The following is a 26,231-nucleotide window of genomic DNA, read 5'->3' as shown; positions in this document are numbered from 1 at the left end:
TTTACATGGGGTTCAAAACACAAGTCCTGATCAAAAACTACACCAAGATTTCTGGCTGAGGACTTAACATAGGTTGCTAGTTCACCTAGGTTTGCCATGATTTGAGTTCTGTTTGTGGGGGGACCAAGTACAATGACGTCAGATTTTGTATGGTTTAATTGGAGAAAGTTGTCTGACATCCAGTATTTTATTTCAGCAAGACACTTGTGGAGGGTTGCTATGTTAGACTGGTCACCGGGTCTGATTGGAATATAGAGCTGTGTGTCATCGGCGTAACAGTGAAACTGGATATTGTATTTGCGGATGATGTCACCAAGAGGGAGCATATAGATGGAGAATAAAATGGGACCCAGAATTGAACCCTGGGGGACACCATAGAGTATGTTTGTGGGGGTTGAAACTGAGCCAGCCATAGTCACAGAGAAACATCTATTAAATAAATAGGACCTGAACCAGTTTAAGGCCACATCAGTGATTCCTGCCCACCTCTCTAGTCTGTCAATTAGCATGTTATGATCAACTGTGTCGAAAGCAGCGCTGAGGTCCAAAAGAACTAAAATGGAGCACTCACCAGCATCTTCAGCCAACAGAAGGTCATTGCAGACTTTGAGAAGAGCAGTCTCAGTACTGTGGAGAGATTGAAAGCCAGACTGGAATATTTCGAATAAATTATTATCTGTGAAATGTGCTACTAATTGTTTGAACACAACTTTTTCTAGGATCTTGGATAAAAATGGAAGTTTTGAGACAGGTCTGTAGTTATTCAGAGTGGAGGGATCTAGTAGAATGCGCTGTGGGTTAGTATTGGCTACTGTATGCTTGCTGTGAGTGTGTGTGAGAGAGAGAGAGAGAGACAGAAAGAGAGAGAGAGATAGAGAGAGAGACAGAGAGAGAGGTATGAAGAGAAGCAGTGGAGCTTTATTGGTGTACATGCAGAAAGCTACCTGCCTCACGGGAGAGAGGGAAGGGTGGAAGGAAAGTAAATGGTCAGGAAATTGACACAGTTACCCTTCTCCCAATGGAAGGAGCCAGGAAGGAAGAGGGAAATGGAGGGAGGGAAGGCAAGAGAAAGATGGATGGAGGGAGATGGAGAGAAAAATAAGTTGTTCGGAGCATTTTGGTCTGTGAGGTCAGGCATTGGGTCAGCACCCACTCAATAAAACACACACAAACAGCATAATACACGTACACACACTCATAGACTAAAACAGATGTACACACTTTCTCTCTCTCCAGCTCACAGACAAACCCGCCCAGTGGTCTCTTGGTACAGCTACTTTGGTGGTTAGGGACTGGTAGCTACACACATACTGACAGTAGCTAAGGGGAAATAAACAACTTTAAAGTTATACACTAATATTCAACTGCTATTACTGCTACTCCTGATGAGAAAAGATTTATTTAAATTGGCAACTGAGTCTCCGTTTTCCATTTAACAAGCAGCCTGGTAGAAATCAACTGAGTTTAATTAACTCGACAATACATAATCAAGTAGTTCTGTGATAAATTAATTTGTTTTTAATATATTAGATGATAATGAAATTGGTTTCTGAAGCTCTTGCAGCAGTGTCTGGCCTTTCTTACACCTGATTTGGATCAGTATCTTCAGTATGTATGGCACTAACAACCCTTTATTGGCTAGCTATTCCATATCTGGTCCATAAACACACAACTGAATTGTGGCTGAAATACTGTGGTCCAGATGCACTAAAATGGCATTGCAAGGGCAAGCTCTTGAAACGAGCACTGCACAAGCAAATAACCTTTCATCTAGGGCTGCAGCTATCGATTATTTTAGTAATCGAGTATTCTACCGATTATTCCATCGATTAATTGAGTAATCGGATAAGAAATACTTTTGCTTTATTAAAGAGCAATAGTAAATATACAAAAGAGAAAAGCTGTCCGCACGAAGCTGTCCATACGACACTGTGATTTACTGAAAACGAGGTGAAATAATTATTATTATTGATATTTATTACTAGGCCTAAATATCATACAAGTTCATAAGACTGGCTAATGTACATTTATTTACTATGTTGAAGGGTTGCCCTACACCTGCTGACCCTACTCACTGCAATCAAACTAAACTGAATATACCTGCTGTATTGGACTGGTGCATTTTAGGCTCCAATTGCTACTTACACCACCTGATATTTTGCTTTCTGGGGTATTTTATGCATCACTGTGAGGGGAGTAGGTGTGTGTGTGTGTGTGTGTGTGTGTGTGTATGTGTGTGACTATCATAATAATAACATGAATGAAGCTCAGGCTTTCACAAATTGACTGCAGCATTTTATTTTCTGTGGTTATTTTCTTGAGCAAAACTTAGCTAACTTAGGGACATCATAACTAGCCATCATATTGATTTACGTTCTTAACTAGCCATTACATATAGCCATAATTAACGTGCATTCTTTACTAGCCTTCATCTCATCCCGTTTTAATATTAAGTGCTGACTCCGCCCACCCGGGCCAGTTTCGGCGTACGCCGGTAGCAATTACAAGTGGACCCTATCCTACAGTCCCTGCTCTCAGCGGAGGGAAGGAGCTACGCTGTGTGTGGGAAGCGCTGTGACCGTCAGACCTCTCTGGATTAGACAAGCAAGTAGAGAAAACCGGCATCAGCCGAACCAATTTATTGCCAAATGCTTTGGGATTCAACACATTAACATTGCTTCCCATGGTCAGAAAAAGTCGGCAGATTTGTCGCTAGTCGCTTTTGAGAAATAAAGTCGCCAGGGGGGTCTGAAAAGTCGCTAAGTCTAGCGACAAAGTCGCCAAGTTGGCAACACTGGATCCGAAACTTTGGACACTTTCTGTCGTTTTCTCTGGCCTGTCTCTTCTCTTCGCCCCTCGCTATTTTCTCTCTCTTTCTCCAGCGCGTTGTGCAACAGTAATAATCATCCGTGCGAAACACTGAGTGTGTATATAGTTATATGGATTAAACGAAGCTTCGATGCAAAGAATTTGCATCGATGATTTTTAGTAATCGAGTTACTCGAGTTTCTCGAGGAATCGTTTCAGCCCTACTTTCATCACCAATTACAAGCGGAAAGTTTGTGGTTCAGTTTTAAGACTATTTCACAAAGGCTGGCACCTGTGCGCCCTAAAGTGCCCTTCAAAATTGGAACATTCTGTGATCCGATTTGAGATTCGAGGACAAATACTCTCTCCCTTGCTTGCCTGACTTGTTGGCAATGATGCCCGCATCTTGCTGCAATGATAGCAGTCATTTTGAATGGCCAGACTGATCTCTTTGCACAAAGTCTTTCAAAGGATGTTATATGTGCCACCATTCAAATGATCTTATATGTGCTACAATAATAATCATTGGGGGGAGTGTTAGTGTACTGAACCTTGACTACAAATTACTATTCTGTGGGAATAATAATGAGACATATAATTTACATATGCATGACCATGACAGGTGCAAAGAGGTTTTATTTTTTGACCAGCGCTATTAGACACATTTGCCTTCATTGTGCATGGTTAGTGAATTGTGCATTTAGATTTGTAAATTTTGGTGGCATTTTTGGGTCAGAATTGGGGAAGCAAAAATTACTCAGATGAGAGTGTCCATATATTCATATCATTTCATTTTATTATACAGGAAAGATTTAAAAGTAAGATCACAGGTGTTAGTTAGATTGGCCTGACATGTTTTACAGCAGGTTCCTGTTCTGCAGCACATTCATGACACATTACATTACAAAGTAGGAATTACATAAAGCACAAAGGGTAAATAAAGGGGAAAATGTAGGGTAGGTGGCTTGACAAAGGTAGACGTTAGACATGGGACATAAATTTAAACATACATGAAGTTGGTCATAGGTAGGTGTGTTCACAGCACACTAGAAAATAAACGATCTGACTTTTTTCTTTTAGCATTCTTTTTTTATATCCATTTTCATTAAGCTCTCAGCATGTACACATTTGAAACACGTCGTTTGATCTGCAAACAGAATAAAAAAAGATTGCTAAGAGAAAAATAAGTAATTTTATGTTTTTAGTATGCAGTGAACAATCCTACCTGTGGAAATTGTTTACTCCTGCAGTCACCAGCACCTTAAAAAGAAACGCACAGCTGTGCACAGGACACATACACACTTAGGAAACATGAAATTGGTCTCCTGTGGTGCAGTTTAGGTCCATTTGTTTTACTCTACCAGTGGAGCTGTCCCTGCCTGGGGTGGGTGGCACCGCTGACTCGTGGCAGGCACACACAAAACACACACACACACACACACACACACACACACACACATTCAGGCAGACACACACACACCACCGCCACTCCATCCCATCCCTAGCAGATGTGATTGCGTGCCTGAAGGTCTGTATCAGATCACTTATTGATCTGGTAAATTATGTAGTTCACATCACATATGATTTGATCTGCGAAATTATTTTTCATCAAAACACAAAACCTTTACTGTGTTCTCTCGTCTTTTTCTTTCTTTTCTCTTATTTCTGTCTGTTTATTTATCTCACCACCCCTGTCTCTCTCTCTTTCATGGTAGTAATAATAATGAAAAATCTCTTTTCCCTGTTGGCAATAAAGAGACCATCAGATACGAGGGAGGGAGGGAGAGAGAGAGAAAGAAAGAGAGAGACAGAGAGAGGGGGGTCTCACAATCGCATTAGCCAGACTGCATGGTTGCTTTTTTGGAGAAAATAAAGAGAATGGCGGGTGTGTGTATGTGTCTGTGTGTATGTGTATATGTGTTTCAGTGTGTTTGTGTGTTTCTGTTTATGTGTGTGTGTGTGTGTGTGTGTGTGTGTGTGTGTTCTCAAAGGAGAAAGCACTCTGCTGATATTAGCTAGTTCTTCATTCACTTGCTAATGTGATTTCACTCTGTACACCACACACACACACAAACACACACACTCCCACGGGAATAGACCTTGAATGTCAGAGACCCTCTGTTTCATCTCTCTCTCTTTCACTCTGTAAAAGAATTTTGGTTTTGCCTCATAAATCTCAAGACCCATAAATCCAGAGATAAACCGTTACACAGGCAATAGAGTATGCTCTGTGTGTGTGTGTGTGTGTGTGTGTGTGTGCATGTGTGCTGAAAGTTCGTTTTTGCAGGACTGAAGCATTACAAATAAGATATTGGAGAGGGAGCAAGAGAGAGAGAGAGAGTGCGAGGAAAGATGAGGAGGGTTGGAGGTTTATTTACATAACATAATATTTGCTTTTTTATGCTGGCTGCTTTTTTATCCAAAGCTCCTTACAGTATCGTGAGTGCGTACACTGTTTCAAAAAGATCTGTTATTTTCTTTAGTTTCATCAGTGAGTGCATTTTGGGACATCACATGTCTTTTCAACATAAAATGTGAAAAGATGTGTTGATAGTAGGGCTGAACGATTTTGAAAAAATATATAATTGCGATTATTTTGACTGATACTGCAATTGCAATATGATTTGCGATATTAGAGGGAATGATAATTTTTACATCATTATTCTCATTTTCATTGAAAAACGTATTAAAATGATTATGGTGTGATTTTTGCGGGGATCCGTACCAAACAAAGATGTTTTCTTACAGTTTTTTACAATTGCTAGCAACCTTTTATCAGTTCTGTAGTCACATTTTCATAACTCTTAACACAGTTAGCACAACATCGGTCTGTTGCGGGCCATACCGTTAACACATTTCTTGTTCCTTTGACACAAAATGCATTCAGTGAACACATTTTAAAAACTCTTGAATTTCTTTTACACACAAGCTCAACCAAGACCAAAACTATGGATTTTTACTGCCAAATTTACAAATGCTTGCACACTGTATGTCAGAACAGATAACCTCATGTTCTAAACCTAACTTATAGGCTACTGTTAAAGTGAACAGCAGTTCACATTGTATATTGAAACACAAATATATGTCCTATATTTTTTTATTGCTATTACGTAAGAAACAGCTGATTGAAGTTATGCAAATAGACCAATCACAGCTGAACACTGCCAGGGGTGGATAAGGCACGCCAAAAGATACTTCCCAAGGTGCATAGCCAGAGAAAATATAAGGAGTGATGTGGACAAGAACATGTGGCCAAATGCAGAAGACCGGGTAGATTAGAAAAGGACTGTGTATTTTTCTTTTTTTTTCTTCTGTGCCTTTCTCTTTTTGTATATTTTATTTTTACACAACTGTAACCAGCAGCTATATTGCAGATTTTTGTTGATCTCTTGCAGTAATTTCCTATTGCAAATACAGCCTTTACTGCAGCAATTCTGTCACTTACTGTATTCCTTTTTCATATACTGTACATTCTATAAAGTAAAGATGAGTCATTCACTTTTGATATAGAATGTTTGCAAAAAAGAAGATAAAAATGCGTACATTTACTACACTCAACAAAAGAAAAATGTAGAGTGACTTCAAAAGAAACTGCAGTGCGAAAAACAATTGACTATCAATATACTGTCTATTGTATAAGGGTAAAACTGACACATGTAAAGTAATGCATTTTCTGTAATACCATCTGCTGTTAGTATTTTGTATGTCATTGTGCTGTGATTGACTAAATGTTCCTGTTGGAAGAAAACATGTGCTAGTGTTTTGAAAGAATTATTTGATTTTGAGACATGTTTGCAGTGTTTTGGTAGAGTTAGTGTATTTTGACAAAGTATTCTTGCATTTTGAAAATTAGTGTTGGTGTTTAGTTTACAATATGTGATTTTGAGCATAAAATTAACTGTTTTGCCAACTGTGTGTTGTAGGTGAGTTGGTGTGTGAAGAGTTTAGAAAAAGTATTATAAGTATTGAAAAACGCTTGCTAGCGATCGTAAAAAACTGTAAGTCTGTAGAATTTGATGTGTAGGCCAGGACATCTCTGCAGCACGACAATATTTAATTTAAAATGGTATTTCGACACACTTTTCGCCTTTAACAAATATTGCGCCTCCTGCGATTTGAAAATTGCAGTAGGCCATATTGCGATTTCGATAAAATTTCGATTAATTGTTCAGCCCTAGTTGATAGCAACACATGTTGACAGAATATGCTGCCATGAACCTTCCTAAACTACACTGAATAATAATGAAGTGAATACAAATGACACCCCCTTTTGAAGAGTACATTGTTTAGCATAGGTGGCCCCAATGGGAAAGTTAACCTCTAACTTCTAGAGATACACAGGGAATGGAACTCCTAACTCTATCAATGGCAGTCAAATGCAGTTTTTGGCTGGGTTTCATTGGCCCACTGAACTTGGTGTGTAGGGGACAATGTAAACCTTCAACTCAAACCCACTTAAACTGGAGTTGTTACGTTTCCATGGCACAGCAGAGTTATGTAGATTAGATGTGTAGTGTGTGTGTTTGTGTTGTATGTTTGTTGTGTGTCTTTTGAATGTGTGCAGCATGTATGTCTATTTGATATTTCCCAAAGTAGCTGTTTCGGGGAAACTATGGTTATATTTGAGTGATAGAGATGGAAGGAGGGGTAAGAAAAAAGACAAAAGGAGTGGTGTGCAGGCGCTAGGTTCTAAAGAGATAGAAAAAGAGTAGAGTGAGAGAAATGAGGAAAGGAAAGGTGAAGGAGGGCAAGGAAATAACACAGAAAGGCAAGCAGGAAAAGGGGGAAGAGAGAGAGAGGAAGAGAAAGCTTAAAAGAGTGGAGATGAGGGGAGAGTGACAGAATAGGCAAAGAGAGAAATACAGATGAGATATAGATCAGGGATGGAGAAAGCGATTAAAGAAATGGTTGTGGGGCTTTTAAAGGAGATGGCTACCGTTGGTGCTTAGAGTGGTATTGAACTAAATGTTGGAGAGAGAGAGATAAAGAGAGAGAGAGAGAGAGAATGAGCGAGAGAGACAGAGAAAGGGAGTAAGTTAGAGGAAGAATGAGAGCAGAGATGGGAGGAAGGGGCCGTGAAAACAGACACAAGAGGAGGAAAAGGGGGGAAAAGGAGAGATGGGGCAACATTACTGGAGAAATGGAGGGGCACAAGAAGGGGTGAGAGAGTGGAAGGATGAAGAGAAGGGTGGAGAGATAGAGTGATTAGAGAAAAGGTTAGGAAAGGGCAGGGAACAAATTCAAGATAACAAGTAAAGGAACATGGGAGTAGGGATAAGGGTGAGAGAATGAAAGAGAGAGGATGGAGACATAGAAAGATGAGGGGAGAGGTTAGAGGAGGGCAGAGAACGAATACGAGATGAAAAGAAAAGGAGGAGGTGAGAGGGTGAAAGAAATAGAGAGGATGGATGGAGAGATGGAAAGATGAGAGGAGAGGTGAAGATGCAGGTCTAGAATGGAGGATAAAAGCAAGGTAGAGAGGGAAAAGAAAAAGATGAAAGGAGGGTTGGGAGGAGGGAGAGATAGAGGGTTGAGGGAGGGCAGGTTCTTAAAGGAACGGAGGTTGTTTTTGCTGATAGAAAGCTTAATAAATTAAATGGTGTGGAGAGAGAGAGAGAGACGGATAAATAGAAAGATGAGAGGACGGACTGAGAGGAGATGAGAGCAGGGATGAGGCAGGGGGGAATACGAAATTAAATTCAGTCAGTCAGTACGTCGCTTGAATATTTCCAAACATTTTAGAGACACCCTGTCATAACTGGAGACGTATGTCGCGCTGAAATCTCGTTTTCCCTGGTTTCCCTGTTTGTGAAAGGTAGAGAGGTGACAGACAAAACATCATTTCTATTGCCATGATCGCACTGGAGAGGAAAGTAAGAGATTACCTTTCAACAAGTGGCAGGTACAAAGTTGCTAGGAGAGCACTAAATATGTCTCCAGCTCTGACAAGTGCCTCAATTTCATTTTCTGATGTACTTCCAAATGACGCATGCACTCTGGCTTTGTATAATAGCAGATGAGAGGTGGAATGTACAATGAGTGGGAAAGAAGAGTAGGTTTGGTAGATGAAGGCCAATGGGCGAAGAGGAAGAAGAGAGAAAACTAGTTGAATAAGGCAATTAAAATGGCAATGCCAAAACACATATTATTTTTAAAGTTACCACAATATGTGTGTTGTCCAAGCGGGAAAGGAGGGGAGAAAGAGAGAAATGGAGAGATAGAGAGATGCCAGTGGGTGGAGGGAAAGAGGAAGAGGGTGGAGGGAGGGCTGGAAGGGAGGTGGAGGGTAAGAAGAGAGATGAAAGAGGTAGAAAGGAAAGAGGAGAGATAAAAGAAGGGAAGTAGAAATGAGGGGAGAGAGAGAGGAAGAGGAAAGGATGAGAGACAAATATAAGGAAGGCGAGAGGGGGACGGAAAAGAGCTGGCTGTATGAATGCCAGAGAGAGAGAGAGAGGGAGGAGGAGAGGAGAGATGAGGAGAAGCAAAGATGAGAGAGGAAAAAAGAGATTTAGGTGGAAAAATGCCAGAGAGAGAGAAGAAGAGAAGAGAGGATGGCAGAGGGAGGGGAGAAGCGGAGGAAGGGGGGGGGGCAGTAGGAGATGAGACAGAGTGGAGAGGAGGAGAGGGAAGAGAGAGTTAGATGAATTAATGCCAGGGGAAAGGAAGGTAAGAGTGGATTGAGGGAAGAGGGGGAGGAGGAGAGATGAAAGAGGAAGGGAGGGAAAGGGAGGAAGGAGGGAGGGGAAATGAGGGGAAGAATGGTAGCTGCAGGACAAGAAAAAAAATGTGTCGCAGCGGCAGCAAGAAGGTTTGGCTCTGCTCCATACCTGACGGAAAAGCTGGCCTTCCCTTCCTTCCTACCTCTCTCTTCTTCCTCCTTTACTTCAAGGAATCTGTAAAGTACGAAGGGACGATGCACAGCTGGGCAGTGTGTGAGCGTACATGGGGAGGGAAACTGAAAAACTTGCAGTACAGTTTTAACGGTAGCCTTCCTACTTGCCTCCTGTTTCACTGTTTATGTATATGATAACCTATTATGCTATCACAGGTTAGCTAACTTTAGTTTAGAGGCAGCAGAAGCACCGTTTGCCTGCCAGCACTGAGTTTCAGCTGACATCAAAATAAAGTCAAGACTTGACATCGCAAATAAAATGACGACATGTGGTTAGAAAGTCCATGAAATGCAGGTAGGCATGTCACATAACAAACCCTGGCATATTGTCCCTTCCTACATTCCTTTCTTTGCTCCTGTAAATAGGACACCGCCGTGCAGAAAAGGAGGCGGGGTCAAGCAGCGTTAATGCCAAAAAGTTGATGGAGCCAGGTGATATGAAGGATTAACATTAGGACTTGATCCTAGCAGCTGAGAAATCAATCAAAGCAATAAGGTGTCAGCGTAGCAGTAGATGTTTCTGAACTACTGAGGTTACCTGAATAGCAGCTAACTGATCTTCATCACAGATGTTGAGATTTTACACTTTGACATCTGATTTTTCCAAGATTGTTTTTGCATATTTATTCTGACCACCAATTCCAGTCTTGTGTGAAGGAAACAAAGAATTGTGGAATACATGCCAATGTCAAAGTATGACTGACCTTTTGGAAAATCACAAAACATGGCTTTTGACTGTGCTGAATAAAACATGCACCTGAATGATACAAGTTTTCAGTTAGCATTACTAATCTCTGATTGATTTATATGAAGAAACTCCTTGCATTTTAATATATAGTATTCTATGTTATTCATATCTCTCTGTCTATTTTGGAAAAGTGGTCTGTCTATCTTTGTGTCTCCATTTTCTTACAGACTGACTGGCTTTCTGGGCTCTTCTCCAGTACAAGAAGCATGTTTTTCTTCTTAATTAGCTAATGTGTCTGTTTGTTAGTATGTTAAGACATTAATATGTTAATCTCTAGGATGCTATAGGTTGACAGGCTTTCAGGTCCTTTCCCTAGTCAACAACTGAGGAGGTGCTTTCCCTGAATATTTAACATGTCAGTTTGTTAATATCTCAACACGTTAACATGTTAATCTCCCTGTTTCTATAGGTTAACAGGCTTCCAGGTTCCTCCCCCAGTCACCAGTACAGGAAATGTCTTCTCTCTGAGGTTGACGAGTGACTTTGCTGTCTCTGCCCATGGCTTCAAACTCAACTATGAAGGTAAGAAACTGTGTGTGTGGGTGTGCGTGTGTTTATGTGTGCATGCATGTGTGAAGGTTGGCCAGTGATTTTACAGTGTCTGCGCATGGATTTAAACTCAACTACAAAGGGAGCACACAACAGTGTGTGTGTGTGTGTGTGTGTGTGTGTGTGTGTGTTTGCTTGCTGTGTTTTGCTTGTTTCTGAGTCACTTTCAGTTGCCCCATTTTTCCCTCCAATTGAATTTGAGCTACTGCTTACTAAGAGGAATGCAGAAAAGCCACAGCAAAGTGACTGCAGAAGTGAGCTGTTAAAACAAAGGATTACATTTTACTCCATTTTGTTGGTGGGGACATAAATGATTTCTGCATTTTTACAATCAGTATATGTGTGTTCACAAGTCCTTTGCGGGGGGCCATTCAGACTCAGAAACTTTTCAAGGAGAAGCACCGCGTTCTGAACTCAATCCAAAGTTTTTTGACCCCATCCCCTCAGTGTAGGAGAGGTCTCACTAATAGGCGACAAGTACATCCCTTTTCAGCAAGGGAGGCTGTCAAACTTCCCCAGTCAAGAGAGAGTTAGAGAAAGGCAAGTGCCGAGTCTAACCCAGCATGAGAGCCCATTGAAGCCATATAGGTGTGCAGGAGAATTTTCTAGTGATTTTTTCCCCAAATGCTAAGGTGGACTGAAGTCTCTAGGCTGGCCACAGATACTGAAAGCGTACTGTATTTATACGGAGATGCTTTTCTTATTCAAATACAGAAGTAGTGGTACCATTTTCACAGCTGGTAGAAGAGATATGACCTGAAGTGATGGTTAAAATTAGAAACCTACCATGTTCCAACACCGTGTCCTGTGTGCATGAAAGATTACAGATTAGATTTAGATTAGCAAAACTTTGATGTCCTCAATGAGGCAGTTTGTTCCGGAGCATAAAACAGAAGAGCATAAAACAGTCTACCGGAGGCACATATATGACATTGAGCGAAGCGACAAAACAAACAAGTCAACAATGTAGCTGTTTGCTATTCGCTGAACGGTGCTTTGAGGTGACAGCAGCTGACAAGGTGACTGAACTTTCTGACCCACATGGTACAAGGACATACAGGACCTCACGTGTCATGCAAAGGACACAGTGCAAGACATACATTTAGACAGTGGATAGTGCACATACAATCTACAAAATATGCAGTCATTATCAACGCACATTAACATACTCAGTAGCAGCAGTGACCTTATGTATGATAGAGCTAGAGAGGTAGTTGTGGTCATTTATTTAGTTCAGTAGTCCCGTATTCTACTGGGATACTAATACTGAATAGTAGTGGATCATGGATTGTTACAGGACACTCACTGTTAGCAAGGTAGCACAGGTCATAGTTTGTGCAAGAAACTAAAATTACACAAGATAGCGTGAAAACAGCATGCGCAATAAAAAGTGTGTGTACTAAAAACAGATTACAGAGTCACATTACAGGTTTTTATTCCAACCAAACACTACACCAGCTGATTTCAGATTAGTTCTGTCTCTCTGGTTGAAAGATGGTGTAGTGTTTGGTTGGAATGAAAACCTGCAGATTCTTCCTTGGCACAGGACTAGACATAGTCGAGGCCAGAATAAAACGGGTCGCACCACTCTCCATGTTCCCCCGCATTGGCCACACCCAATGTACAAAACAAATGTTGTGTTTTCCATTTCAATCTACCTTAAAAACTTTGCAGCTGTGAAACAAATCTCTATCAAATGGGGGTATTTATCAAATGAGCCTTCCATTATTTTGAAGCTTCACAGATAAGCTAAATAGAGGACAAGGGTGCCCAACCAAATTAGTGTTTTGCTGAGATATTCATCACATGAAACTGTCAGCCAGCTAGCTACAGTTGGCTTCCCATTCATTTGTTAACTTGATAGTTTTGAGGATGCTTTGTAAGTTTCAGGAAGTGTTGTGAAACAAAGATTTATATTGTTGGTAGATTTGATTTACTGTAATTTAAGTACAAGAAACTGTTTGAAGTTACTGTGGCTGGCTTAACGTTTCAATAAAGTGAATGTATGTTGGTAACTTTTTTGTTAACCAACTCTCTGATGAAAACACACATGCACACACACACACACACACATACACAAGCTGAGAGGAGAGGAGCAGACATACAATGTGTGTACATACATGTACACGTACACACACACACACACGCACACACACACACACACACACACACACACATTACACCCTGTGGATGTCAAGCCTATGTTTGTCACAGCTGGTTGCTGTTGTAAATGATATGACACGCTGCTAAACTGTCTCTGTGTGTGCCCCAGGTTGTGCCTCTGCATGCCTGGGCGTCTGCTGTGCTTGTGTGTGTGTGTGTGTGTGTGTGTGTGTGTGTGTGTGTTCGTGTTTGTTTGTTTGTGTCTTATTGTCTGTATGTGTTTGTTGCTCCCCTTAATGATGATACCACTGGCTGGAAAATGCCTTGGTTTAACCCTGCACACATGGCTGTGTCTGGCTTGTACGTGTGTGTGTGTGTGTGTTTGTGTGTGTGTGTGTGTGTGTGTGTGTGTGTGTGTGCGTGTGTGTGTGTGTTTGTACATGCAATGTCCAAGCAGTCGTCCCAGATTCACTCGGTGGCACAAGTCTCGCCTCGATCCTTGGCCCATGTTCATTCTGTGTGTGTGTGTGTGTGTTTGTGTGTGTGTTTGTGTGTGTGTGTGTGTGTGTGTGTGTGTGTGTGAGGGAGTTTGTTCTCAGTGAGAGCATCCAGGGGACTTATCTGAACCCCTGCTGCTGATACATTCAGCTGTTTGGCTTACTGTATGTATGTATGTGTGTGTGTGTGTTTGTGTGTGTGAGTGAGTAAGTGTACAAGAGAGTGGCAGACCCACACTTTGTACTTGCAAAAATTCGATGTTATGAAAATGCTAAAATATGTTGATGGTGAAAGAGGTGAGCTTATAGTTACATTTTCCTGAAATCCTTTTGTCTAATCTCTCTTATTGGAGAGATTTCTTAGATTTTTGCAAGCAATGCCTTGTCATTGTTAGATTAAAACATGTTGATTAAACATGTTAAAACAGTCATAACTCAATTTTTTCAATGAAATTACACTAAAATACTTAACTACTTGAAAAGTAGTTCACTGTTTTCGTCCTAGGTGTCATTCATGCCTATTCCCCTCTTTCTCCTGTCTCAAAGCCATGAGTCCTGTGCCTGCCAGCAGATAGAAGGCCACGTTACCGGTGAAGCTAATTCAATAGCTGGCTCTTCAATTAGCTGAAAGATAGTATTTCTACCAGAGGAGTGAGTTTTACTGACTTCTTTGACTGTTACAACGAGGCTTGCAAGTATAAATGAACTCTCTACCCAGTAGAAAAAGTTTTCTCTTCTGTTGCAGTATAAATACAATAAATTGAGTTGAACTATAACAGAGAAACAATAGAGACATTCAGGCCTCTTATGATAGCTTGTGATTACAGTGACCTTTTTATAGCCAGATTAGTCTTACTGTAAACCTCTCTAAAAAAAAACCTAATGGAACTTACATAATGGTTTATGATGGTTGTAGACAATGATAATAATATTCAAATCACAGTGTGACAATTGATGTAGTTACAACTAAGCAAGAATGATAGTAAACTAAATTCTTTATAACTGCCATACGGCTATCTGGTTACCTGCAGGCTACAGCTAACTTGCTAACATTACTACCTGTCACTCTTTATGCATGCTAGCATTACAAGGCTAGCGTTGTTATGATTTTATGTTATCAAAGCTGCTTATATTTGGTTTACAGATTAAAGAAAAACATATGGTTTAGATGGGAGCTTATGAAAGGGGGGGCAAGTGTGGTCCTGCTGAATCTCCACCTCTCCAGGTACAGCTATACAAAAAAAAACAAAAAAAAACTTAAATGACCACATTTGAGAATGGCACATAGACGGCACCCACAAACATGCATCTGCACATGGAAACATACATAGACCGACCCCCATCACCCACAAGCAGGGTGTACAGGCAAAGAATCTAGGAAAACTCATGGAGGGACATTTTGAAATTGTTCAGTGCTAAAATTCAAGCCTTTCAAGTGAGCAACAGACGATCTGAGACACACACACACACACACACACACACACACACACACACACACACACACACAGAGGCTTGCACAGTTACACATACACACACACACACACACACACACACACACACACACACTGAGGATCTGCGACAAAAACAGAGGTACACACACAGAGGTACGCATTATATCCACAGTGCACAAAAAAAAAGAAGAATCCTTGAAAAAAAAGTTCCTTGAATGATCCCACTCCAGGAGGGAAGGTGACGACTGGCAGGGCAAAGGTAGAGCCTCTCTTTAGCCTGTCTGTGCACGGGTCTGCTTGGCGGGATACACTTTGATGTGATCAGCGGACCCCTTGAACCTTTCTTCCTGTTCCTCCGAAGACTGTCAGGTCATATCTAATTCATGAACCGGCACATACCATAGAGTGTGTACATGTGCATGTGTGAAAAGGAGAGAGCCAGAGAGAAAGAGAGTGATGTATTATTTAGCATGATGTCGGAGGCGGTTTGATATTGTGCTGATGAGACGGAATCACAGATGATCACAGCACTTAGACACACACGTGCGCGCTCATACACACACACACACACACACGCTGTTCTTTCTCAGCACGATCTTGTTGAAGAATTATTCTTTTCCTTTCCTCTCCCTGCTCTTTCTCTTCCTTCTCTTTTCTTCTCCTCTTCTTCCCCCTTGCTCCTCTGTCTTCTCCTACTCCTCCTCCTTCCCCTTATTCCTCTTCATTCCTCTCCTCCTCATCCTCCGCTTTCACTCCCTCTTTTGGTGGATTTTTATATTGTTGGATATTACCTTGTATTCACAATGTCAACTGAATACAACAAATTGTCTATAAAACAGCTCCACAGGACATCTATTGTATTCTATTCAATGCTACGCTACTGCTATTTTATTCTATTGGAGGCATCATATGAAAAGCATATTGAGTGGATTTCAGTAACAAATAAGAAAAAGAACTATGAGTAAAAGATTGATTTTATTTTATTATAGCATCATACACCGTATGGTGCCCAGCCCACACTGGCTTACAAGACACTGTAAAACAAAGTCAGCAAACAAAAGGTACAATACTGAAAACATAGAATGCATGTTGTCCAGCTACAGTTCACCTTCAAATGACATCACAAACAATGAATTTCAGTATAGTAGTATCCAATATCTCATTCAGAATTCAGAATAAATAGTGATTCCTTCTTTCTTTCTCATACCTTACGGATATATTGATCAGTGTCAAAGTCATGTTTTCTTAACAGATATTCAAGTCTTTGACCGTCCTCCATCAAAAATACTGTCAAGAATTAGTTTATCTCACAACTTACATATTGTAGATGTGAATCGTTTTGGAGGGTGAATTATCTCTTTCATACCAGGACAGTTTGTTAGCAGCATGAAGCGTTAGAAGCAGGTTGTAGCCATGTAACTGTCATGAAGCAGGCATGTTTTTGTTTTCAATGTATCCTGGGAGAGGCATCCACTGTAAAGCATGTGGGAACCAAAACATACTTGTTAGTACTACAAACACATACACACACACACACACACGCACACACACACACAGTACATACATGTGGACCAACAAAATATGTTAGCCTCAAAAAAAAATTACCACACGCACATACACGTGCACATGGACACATCTATGCATGCACACACACACACACACACACACACACACACACACACACACACACACACAGAGCTCCCAGATGTAATCATTTTCTTCAGAACATGGACCAGAGAACATGCGATTCGACCTAGAACACGCTACCATGCGGCTAACAAGTCAGGAGAGATTTCATCTCTTTCCTCTAATCCCCAGCCCTCTCTTCTCCACTTCCCTTTTTTCTCTTCTCCTCTGCTTATCTCCCCTGCTCTCTTCCGTCCTCTCTATGATATAATAATAATAAACTTTATGTAGCGCTTATCTAAAAGCAGAGCAGAGTTTAAAAGAGGGCAAAAAAGGAATAGTAAAGTATGTAAAAATAAGATGAGTTAATAAACAAACAAATACATTATTTAATATGTTAATACAACATATTCACAAGTGGACAAAATCAAACACATTACATATAAGCCTATGAAAGTGAATTTTTAGAAGTGATAGCCTCAATTCCTTGGGCAGGTTATAGTCTTGAGTCTAGACTGAGGGACAGTCAGCAGACTCAGATCCTGATCAGTAAAATATTCAATTCTGAATCTAACTGGTAACCAGTGTAGAGATGATGAAATTGGTTTTTCCTTTGACACCAAAAGAATCTATCTGCTGGATTCTGAAGGAACTGGAGACGAGTGACTTCTGACTGAGGCGGCAGCAGCAGAGGAAGCTGCAGTAGTCTAAATGAGATGAGATAAAAGCAGGGATGACCTTCTCCTAATCTGTACACTCCTCTCCTCTCTTCTGCTCCTCTCCTTTGCTTAAGTCTAGCTTTTTTCTTTTTTTTTTTTGGGGGTGTAAAGTTACATTTTGTGCAAACACACAGAAGTTGGTGGCAGCAGGTTAAAAGCTGTGGGAGCTCTCAACGGCCAAATGTCAGTGGCATCCATGGACCCGTCTCCATCTGTGCATTTGTCCATCAGTTACACATCATATCATGGAGAGTGTTACTTATTCACAGAGTTTTCCTGCCAATCCGTTGACCTTCTGGTCACAAGCTCATTTCTCTAAGCTCTAAGCTGCTGCCACTACCATCCTGATATAAATAATTTAGCTTTTCTAAGGGAGACCAAGTGGAAATTTTTACTCCACTGAGAGGTCAGGGCTCAATATCCATCAAATGATGTTTGTCTATAATTTTATGGCAGCTACAGACACACAGTCCATCCTGGTAACACTGGCTAGCACTTTTTCTACCTTTTGCTCTTTATGCCAGGTAACATCACAACGTTATCAATTCTTACCATCTTACAGTCTGTTGACAGGGGAGAAAGCCAATCATGGTGGCTTTCATGAGTTGGCATAGGCACTACCATGACATCCCAACAAAATATTAACATTTGGTTCACCAATTATTTAAAAATACATGGTTTGGAATAGGGATGCACCGATCCGATACTGATATCGGATATCGGTCCGATACTGACTCAAATAGCTGGATCGGGTATCGGTGACAATGGGGCCGATCTATTCAATTCAATTCTATGTTTATGTCTACGTGCGCATACTACGTCATGCGTCAGCAGCGCGCCGGTAGACCCGGCCATTTGCCTTCGGTCCGTCCGGTGGCTCCTCCGGTCCAGCAGCTCCGGAGGATCCCGGAGGATCCCGCCTGCCGCGCGCAGCGTCTCCCGCACTGAATTCTCGCTCGTGGGGCGCGAGCCTCCCGTAGCTAGCATCCAGGCTAACAAGCTAACCTGGCGCTCAACCCTCATAACAGAGCCGGGGTCGGGGTGAGCTGACCGGGGGTCGGTGCTGATGCTCGGTAGTTAAAAACACACCTGCATGAATACTTTGTCTCGGTTATATGTTTAAACTCTCCCGGGTCACCGCGCGGCCGAGCAGGCTGCCATTTAACCTGCGAGGTAAAGTAGTTTTCCACCAATTATACAATCGGCGCGTCCAGCCAGACTCCATTCATAAATCCAAAGTTTACGGGGACTCGGCTGTAGGTCAACGTTGTTTCCTGCCACAACACGATTTCAAGTGTTTTCCGTGTTCGTCAGGTACTGCTGCTCCATTCGGCCGACACATAGTCAGACTAACATACCTTGATTTTTTTTCTGAGGGCTGTTTCATAAAGCAAGATTACCAGTTAAGCCAGAGTTATTTCAGTAATTTAGGTTTATTCTGCATATTTTGAATGTTTTGTTTTTACCAAGTTACTTGTTTATACTACTTGTGTGAATTGTGATTTAATTTATCAAGTTTGTTTGCACTAGTTTGTGACTTAATTGTGATTTAATGTTTACATTTTGTTCTCATTTGATGCAGTTGTATTGTTTTATACTGGAATTTTAATTCCTGACCAATTTGTTGCTGCATTTAAAAGGTTTACACTTGAATTGTAATTCCTGTTAATTTTGAAGATGTTTTACCAAGTTGCTGGAGCACGATTATTTATTATTTTAATAATAAATAACAATTGAGTACATTTATATCTATGTATTTATTTGTTACATTTTGTTTTACAAAGTTAGGAAAGCAATGTTAAAGTCAAGCCTGATGTTGCCTTACACATAAAAGAATGATCCCAGTCTCTTCCACACAGTGAGGCATAGCCTACAGTTTATTAATTAAACACTGGTATCGGATCGGTACTCGGTATCGGCCGATACCCAAAGCCCAGTTATCGGTATCGGTATCTGGACTGAAAAAGTCGGATCGGTGCATCCCTAGTTTGGAAAGGCTTTTTTTTTTAAGTGAAAGATGAGTACAAATCCTGCAGGAATGCTCTACTCCTCCCAGTGAATCTATATGTAAGATGATGTCTGGCCATCATTTTGTTGTTTCTGTTTAGACTCTGGATGTTTTTGCTGGTTGTTGATAACAGTAGTTCAGTCTGTTTGGAGTTCAGAGTATCAGAGGAGATGAAACCCCTATCTGTGACAAACTTCTTCCCGAGAGCAACAGTAGAGAAAAGCTGATTGCTGGTGAGGATGCACTTGATGAGAGGAGAGAGGAAAAATAGAGTTCATTCAGTCAGCTATAAACCTCAAGAACACAAAAGCATACACAGGCACACACAAACACCCATACAAACACCCACCCACACACAGACACACACACACACAAACACCCATACACACACAAAAAGCCTGTGTCTGTATTCAAAGCTTATTGCTTCTAGTGGTAACAGGAGAAGCCTAGTGCCTGATTATGGCATATAAGGCATGGAACAAAGGAATATAAATCATGGAACAATATGAAGGAATATGAGTCTAATTCAATCTACTTCAGTTTCAAGTACAGCTTCTTTCATGACTGTAGACAACAGAGATAGACATACAGAGTAATACCTAAATGGATAGAGGCAAAACCAAATCGAATGCACAAATGCACTGTTTCCTTTTGCCTCCAAATATAAGGTCAATGGACACAACCTCCTGAAAAACAGCCCTACTGGTCCTACTGATGCATGACACTCCAAGTAGAATAGGAATGCCCAATCTATTTAGTCCAATTCTTTGCAAGGAGAAGTTTCATAGACGCCATTGTGGCTATTTTACGGCATGTTTTACCCTAACGAGAATTCAAACAACAAAAAACAAACTTGCATGTCTTTCTTTGGGATTGCTTTCCTAAATTCATCATCTCCTGCACCAATGATGTTTCAGACCGGTCCCAGCAGTGAAGACAACCACTAAACCACTACCAGTTTATAAAACATGAGATTCAAATGATCACATAGCTAACGAGCAACGTGCGAGTGAAAAATGAGAAGCGGCATCTGATGGGGCTGGATCCAGATTAAACCCTTTGAATCCATATCTAGAGACAACCATTAAAGGAACATTCCACCATTTATGGCTCCAGATCTCTCATCCCTTATCAGCACTTGATTGATTGATTTTGACTCTAGTCTGCCTGACTTGAACATGATCTGAGTGTAAAAGTCATCATGGCCACAGTGCGTGTGTGCGTGTGTGTGTGTGTGCTGTCATCTGAGAGCATGCATCGGTTGGTGTATGTATGCATGCGCAAGTTCGAACAGTCTATTTGTCTGTGTTGGCTTGTGTGTGTGTATGTGTGTGTGTGTGTGTGTGTGTGTGTGTGTGTGTGTGCGTGCGCGCGTGCATGTGTGATTGAGGCTCTGGCCGCAGCTGCTCTGATCTTTATCAAAGAGACCTGAGGGGACTGACAATATCCACTCCTCTATCTATCATCCCTCCATCTCTCTCTCTCATCTCTCTCTCTTTCTGTCCATTGCTCTCTCTATCACCTCAATTCAACAATTGAATCCAGGTCAATTAATGACAACATAGGACAGAGAAGGTGACCCTAATATATAGGAACAGCAGGGGGAGCTACTCTTTTTTTTTTTTTTACATTTACATTTCTCTTACATATATAGTAGTTATTTATAGTAGTAGTAGACATATTTGGCTACATTTACATGTACACAATAATGCCACTGTTTCCAGTACTGCGAGTAAATAGTCTAAGTCATTTTCATGATTACACAAACTGACAACTCCTCATAATAATCCTGTTTACATAACATAAAGTATTTATTTCAATTATCCAGAAAGAATTGTGGAAATGGGAGTTTTTTGTAAAAAATATATAAATAAAAAAAATAAACAAACTTGGTTCCTGCCCTACCACTATCAAATTTAACCAAAACAATTATAGCCATGGTTTTGCTCTACCAAATCATGTTGTTTGTCTCAGCCTCAAGTCTTTCTCTATTGTAATTAAAAAATGCAATGCTTCAGGCACTACTTTTGGGAAATCTGATGGAAAGAAGGAGACGACGCTGCAGTTGTTGCACCCTGGCATTTTTAGATGAAGATGCCGAGTGAGGATTGGTGGGACTGGCTGGTCCTGTGGGACTTCAGTGATGTAGAGTGGAGAGAGAATGATGTGCTCGGTCCGCGGCGGCACGAAAATAGGTCTTTCTGTGTCTGTCTCTCCCGATTTGCAATGGGAGCATAGTCTTCTTTGGCAGTTGTCTTTTTATGACACCTTTCAATGGCAAGATCAAAATTTTCTTTTAGACTATTTGTTTACTGCCCTTTATTTTGATATGCTCTTCTGAATTGGTGTTTTCTATGACTTTCCTTTGGGAAATTGTGATTTCTGATTTATTTTTGTTTGCCATTAGAGCTCAATTTTAACAGCATGTCTGTAGGAGTGACAAACTGATGGGGCAACAAGACAAGATCATCTGCAAAGAGCAGACATTTGACAGGAGCGCAGGATTGTCTTTATGTTTTTGTTGATTGGAACTATCTGTGTATCTATCTCTCCCTCTCTATCGCTCTATTCATTTCACTCTCTCTCTTTCTCCCTCATCCATACTGGTGTACACAGCTTTATACACATCCTTAACACCTGTGCTACACACACACACACACGCCAAAGTTTCATGCATTTAAAATGAGAAGGAATATGTCAGTTTTGTCCCTTGAGACACAAGTGGTTTTACAGCCCTGGAGGGCTGTGTGTGTGTATGTATGTGTGTGTGTATGTGTGTGTTTTATGTATTCTCACGTGTATTCTAGCTGGCAAGTGTGAAGTATGTGAAGCTATGAGAGGGGAGGAAAGGAATAAGAGAGAATGTAAGAGAGAACGAGGAAAGAGAAGCAGTGAGGAGAAGAGGGAGAAGAGAGGAATGTAAAGAAGGGAGGGGAAGGGAAAGGAAGGTAAAAATAGAAGAAATGGGAGTATGGAGAGAGAGGGGAGGAGAGAGGAGGAGACAAGAGAAAAGAAAAGCTGGGCAGGAGAGGGGAAGAGGAGAGAGCAGAAGAGAGGAGAGGATAGGAGAGGAGTTGCCTGTAATAATGTAATGTGGTCTATGCTTTCTAGTTGAGCAGGAGAAATCAATGCTGCTTTAAGTCTGCGTGTATGTGTGTGTGTGTGTGTGTGTGTGTGTGTGTGTGTGTGTGTGTGTGTGTTCATTATCTACAGTGTGAATGCAGCTCCTCGCCGCTCCAACCGCTGCAAGGTCAGCTTCAACGCAGGGGCATCAATCAACACGCGCGCACACATACACACATACACACACACACACACACACACAGTGACAGCAGGTGTGGAGAGCAGATTGTATGAAACAGAATTTTAAAGGAAAATAGGGGTGTTATTGAGTTCGTGTCCCTGTCTACCCATCTTTCTTTCTCCAAATCTGTTTTCCTCTGCTCACTTCAGTGTGCTTTATTGGGGTGGTGCATGGACAGTGTCACTAAAGCATCTCAACACAACACAATTCATAAAAAATAATATAAATCTCAGTCAATACCTGCCCCACATGTGTATGAGTGTATTTGTGTGTGTATGTGTGCTTTATACTACCTCATTAACAAATAATCTGTTGCTGTGTATTCAGCTCCCGTTGCTAGATACATCAGTAAATATCAGTAGTTCAATGCCAATGGAGATTTCTTGCTGCGCTCGTTCAGGACGCCCTCAGCTGCTGTTCACTTCATAGCTTGTCCAATGAAATCCTCATAAAAAAGCCAACATCTGAGGAATTGTGATTTTCAAGATTTCTAATACATTATCAATGGTTTTGATTGGTCTCAGCGCCTTGAAACATTTGCTGCACACAAGAGCCTATGTTAGCTACAAGTTTTTTGACATGGTTTGGTTTTGATATGGTTTAAAACATAAATTTATAGTACTGTTTCTGTCTGAAATGTGTTTTGATATGTCATGGAAATTACATAGCACAGTGAAAACCCTCACCTGTTTTGATTCAAGTAAATAAAATATTAAAAACACCACAACTTTGGAAGAAGTTTTCACCGGATAGCAGCAAAATGTAATTCAAGTCCCACTGCCTCCCTCCCCACATAACATGCCATGGACTTTTAAACTCTATCAGATATCCCACTTTGAATTGAATTTGGCACATAGCGCCCAGTGCCAAGATGAAGAAAGTTTTGACAAATAATATATTAATTTCATATCTGGATAATGTAATATAGTGAAGGTCTGCCAGATCTTTGAGTGTCTGGATATTCAGGATAGGTGATTGGCACCAAAGAAAGTCCAGCGGATTAGTTAGGCATTTAGCTTACACTCTTATCCGGAGTGACAAACAATGAGCGAGCGCTTCAGTGTCTTGCTAAAAGGCACTTTGACAGTGCAAATGGCGGTTGATGACCACAATGGTGTTTGCAGGGATTGGATGTGGGACCTTCCACCCAAGCCTCTTTGCTTCCCTAAAAGCAAATGACATATTAACCCGATGTCTGGGTGATAGTAAATAATTTCATAATGGAATGATATGAAATGAAAATAGCTGCCAAATCCCTCAGTCTCTGGACACCAAAGACTTTCCATAAAATAATGTATCAAAGTGATACCTAGATAATTTAATTACAGCAAATGGCTGCCAAAGCTGTCAGTGTCTGGATAGGCAGGAAGGGTGCCTGACTTGAAAGAAAGACCTGCAAATGATGCATTAATCTGATATTTGGATGATACTGACTAATTTGATGAGGGAATTATATTAAAGAGCTGCCAAATGCCTTAGTACCTGGACAGGATAGGTGTCTTACACCAAAGATTGTCCAAGTAATGATATATCAATCTGATCTGTGGATAATGTAATTACAGTAAAAAACTCTGCTCCCAGGTCTTTCAGGGCCTGGACTGGTAGGATAGGTGCTTGACACTAAAGAAAGTCCAGCAAATGATATATTAACCTGATATCTGAATAATATTAAATAATTTTATGATGGAATTATAGTGAATAGCTGCCAAATCTCTCAGTGCCTAGACAGGATAGAAATTACATCAAGTGATATATTGATTTGATATTCAGGTCTGTCAGACAACCACTGGCCACCTGACTAAAATATAGGCCACCTTGGTACATAGTCATTAGCACTGTGTGTGTGTGTGTGTGTGTGTGTGTGTGTGTGTGTGTGTGTGTGTGTGTGGGAACGCCTGTATGTGCTGCGTTAGTGTGTGTGTGTGTGTGTGTGTGTGTTGATAATAATACTGCCTCCTGGCCAATGTCAGTCCATTATTCAGCTTTATATCAGCCAACCAATCAAACGGCCTCCCTTCAGGGTCACCACCTCGGCCCATCCAATCAGCTCCCTCTGCCAAGCAGGAAGGAATGTCACCTGATTAGCATAACCAGAAAATGAGCAGGGTCATGCTGACTTGGCAGTTTCTGACGGCGTGAGTGAGACAGCAGTCCGCGGCAGCATTTACACCGTCAGAAAATATACCTCAACACTGTCAGCCAATCAAAGACCATTTTCACCAAATGTAACGCCATCCCATAAAATAAGAAGTGATAAGGAGCATCGACGAAATGTTCTCTAACCTCTCTGAGCTGCTCCCTGTCAGCAGATTTCATTATTTAAGGGCAGTCCATGGGGGGATTTCTCTCAATGTTTAATCGTCTAATTAATTGTTAAAATGACTATCAGCGCTGTATTCTCCAGCCCCTGTACTGTTCTTTCTATCTGCAGATTCTGTTATTTCCCTTCCTCGCTGCTTCTGATGTCTAACCTTCTGGTCTCCCAGAAAGGAGAACTGCAGTATGGCAAAGGAAACACCATCACCCCACTACTACTTTGTTCATGAATTGATTCACTGGATTGTGTTTTGTTTTTTTCCCCTTTCAAATTGATGTTGCTTTTGATATAGTGGCTGACAGTAATGTGACAGCATGGCTTGACATGTATTTTGAGGCTGGAAAAGTTTTTTTTTGTGAATCTGTGTTTTGAGTTGAAAGTTGAAACACAGTTTATTTTCCATGCAAAAGCTTAATACTCTTATCAACAATCTGTGATTTAAAAAAAAAAAATTGGCTTGCATGTTAATGAGTTTCAAGGCTTCAATTAAAATGCACAGTGCAGTAGGGTAGATAGTCAGACATAGTGTGGCTCACTTAAGCATGTTGTTCAACTTTATGCCTGCTGCCGAGTGAAAAGCTTGTATGTCCATAATGTGAACTAACAAAAACAGCCTTGTTTTTAGCTTGACCACCACGCATTTTCACCATGCATCACCATGCAGCTAATGGTTTTTGAAGGTGTTTCATGAACTCAAGGGCTGTAGAATTTTCTCAACCCATAGTGAAACTTGTTGTCATTAGTTTTCAAGGCATTTAGGGTCATGGAACTTAGTGCAGTGACCATGTGTGTTTTGACTTTAAAAAAAAAAAAAGAAAGAAAAGATCTTAACATCAGATTTTGGTCACATGCAGCTGGTGGGAAAAAAGAAAACCTGTCTTTGGTACAAAGGAAAATAAAAACTCATTAAAATAAGCCTTTTTTAACTCCGCAGCAGATACATGTAGGAGTAGGAGTTTGTCTTGTGATGCGTTTGCATGTGTGTGTCACGGCAAATAGTTGCAATTAGTGAAGTTTTGTCTTGTGATGAAACAAACAACTTCTTTACAAATTGTTTCCCCAGTGACTGTGGCGTAACTTTATTTTATTAAGTCCCAAGCCACCCACCCACACACACACACACACATACACATACACACAAACACACACACACACACACACACACACACACACACACACATACAATGCTATGTTGAGTGAGTAAATCAT

At 40.9% G+C, this 26,231-nt stretch overlaps 1 protein-coding gene across 1 annotated transcript in view; it reads left to right on the top strand.

Moving 5' to 3' along the window:
• Nucleotides 1–26,231, top strand: part of LOC139920124 (CUB and sushi domain-containing protein 3-like) — a 371,750-nt gene that overhangs the window by 107,813 nt on the left and 237,706 nt on the right. Inside the window, exon 3 of the mRNA XM_071910054.2 lies at nucleotides 10,858–10,970. Coding sequence (XP_071766155.2) covers nucleotides 10,858–10,970 — 113 coding nt within the window. The remainder of the gene's footprint in view (nucleotides 1–10,857; nucleotides 10,971–26,231) is intronic.

The sequence above is a fragment of the Centroberyx gerrardi genome, chromosome 19 (assembly GCF_048128805.1).
Source record: "Centroberyx gerrardi isolate f3 chromosome 19, fCenGer3.hap1.cur.20231027, whole genome shotgun sequence".
Taxonomy (NCBI): Eukaryota; Metazoa; Chordata; class Actinopteri; order Beryciformes; family Berycidae; genus Centroberyx; species Centroberyx gerrardi.
This window is presented reverse-complemented; position numbering and strand designations above follow the sequence as displayed.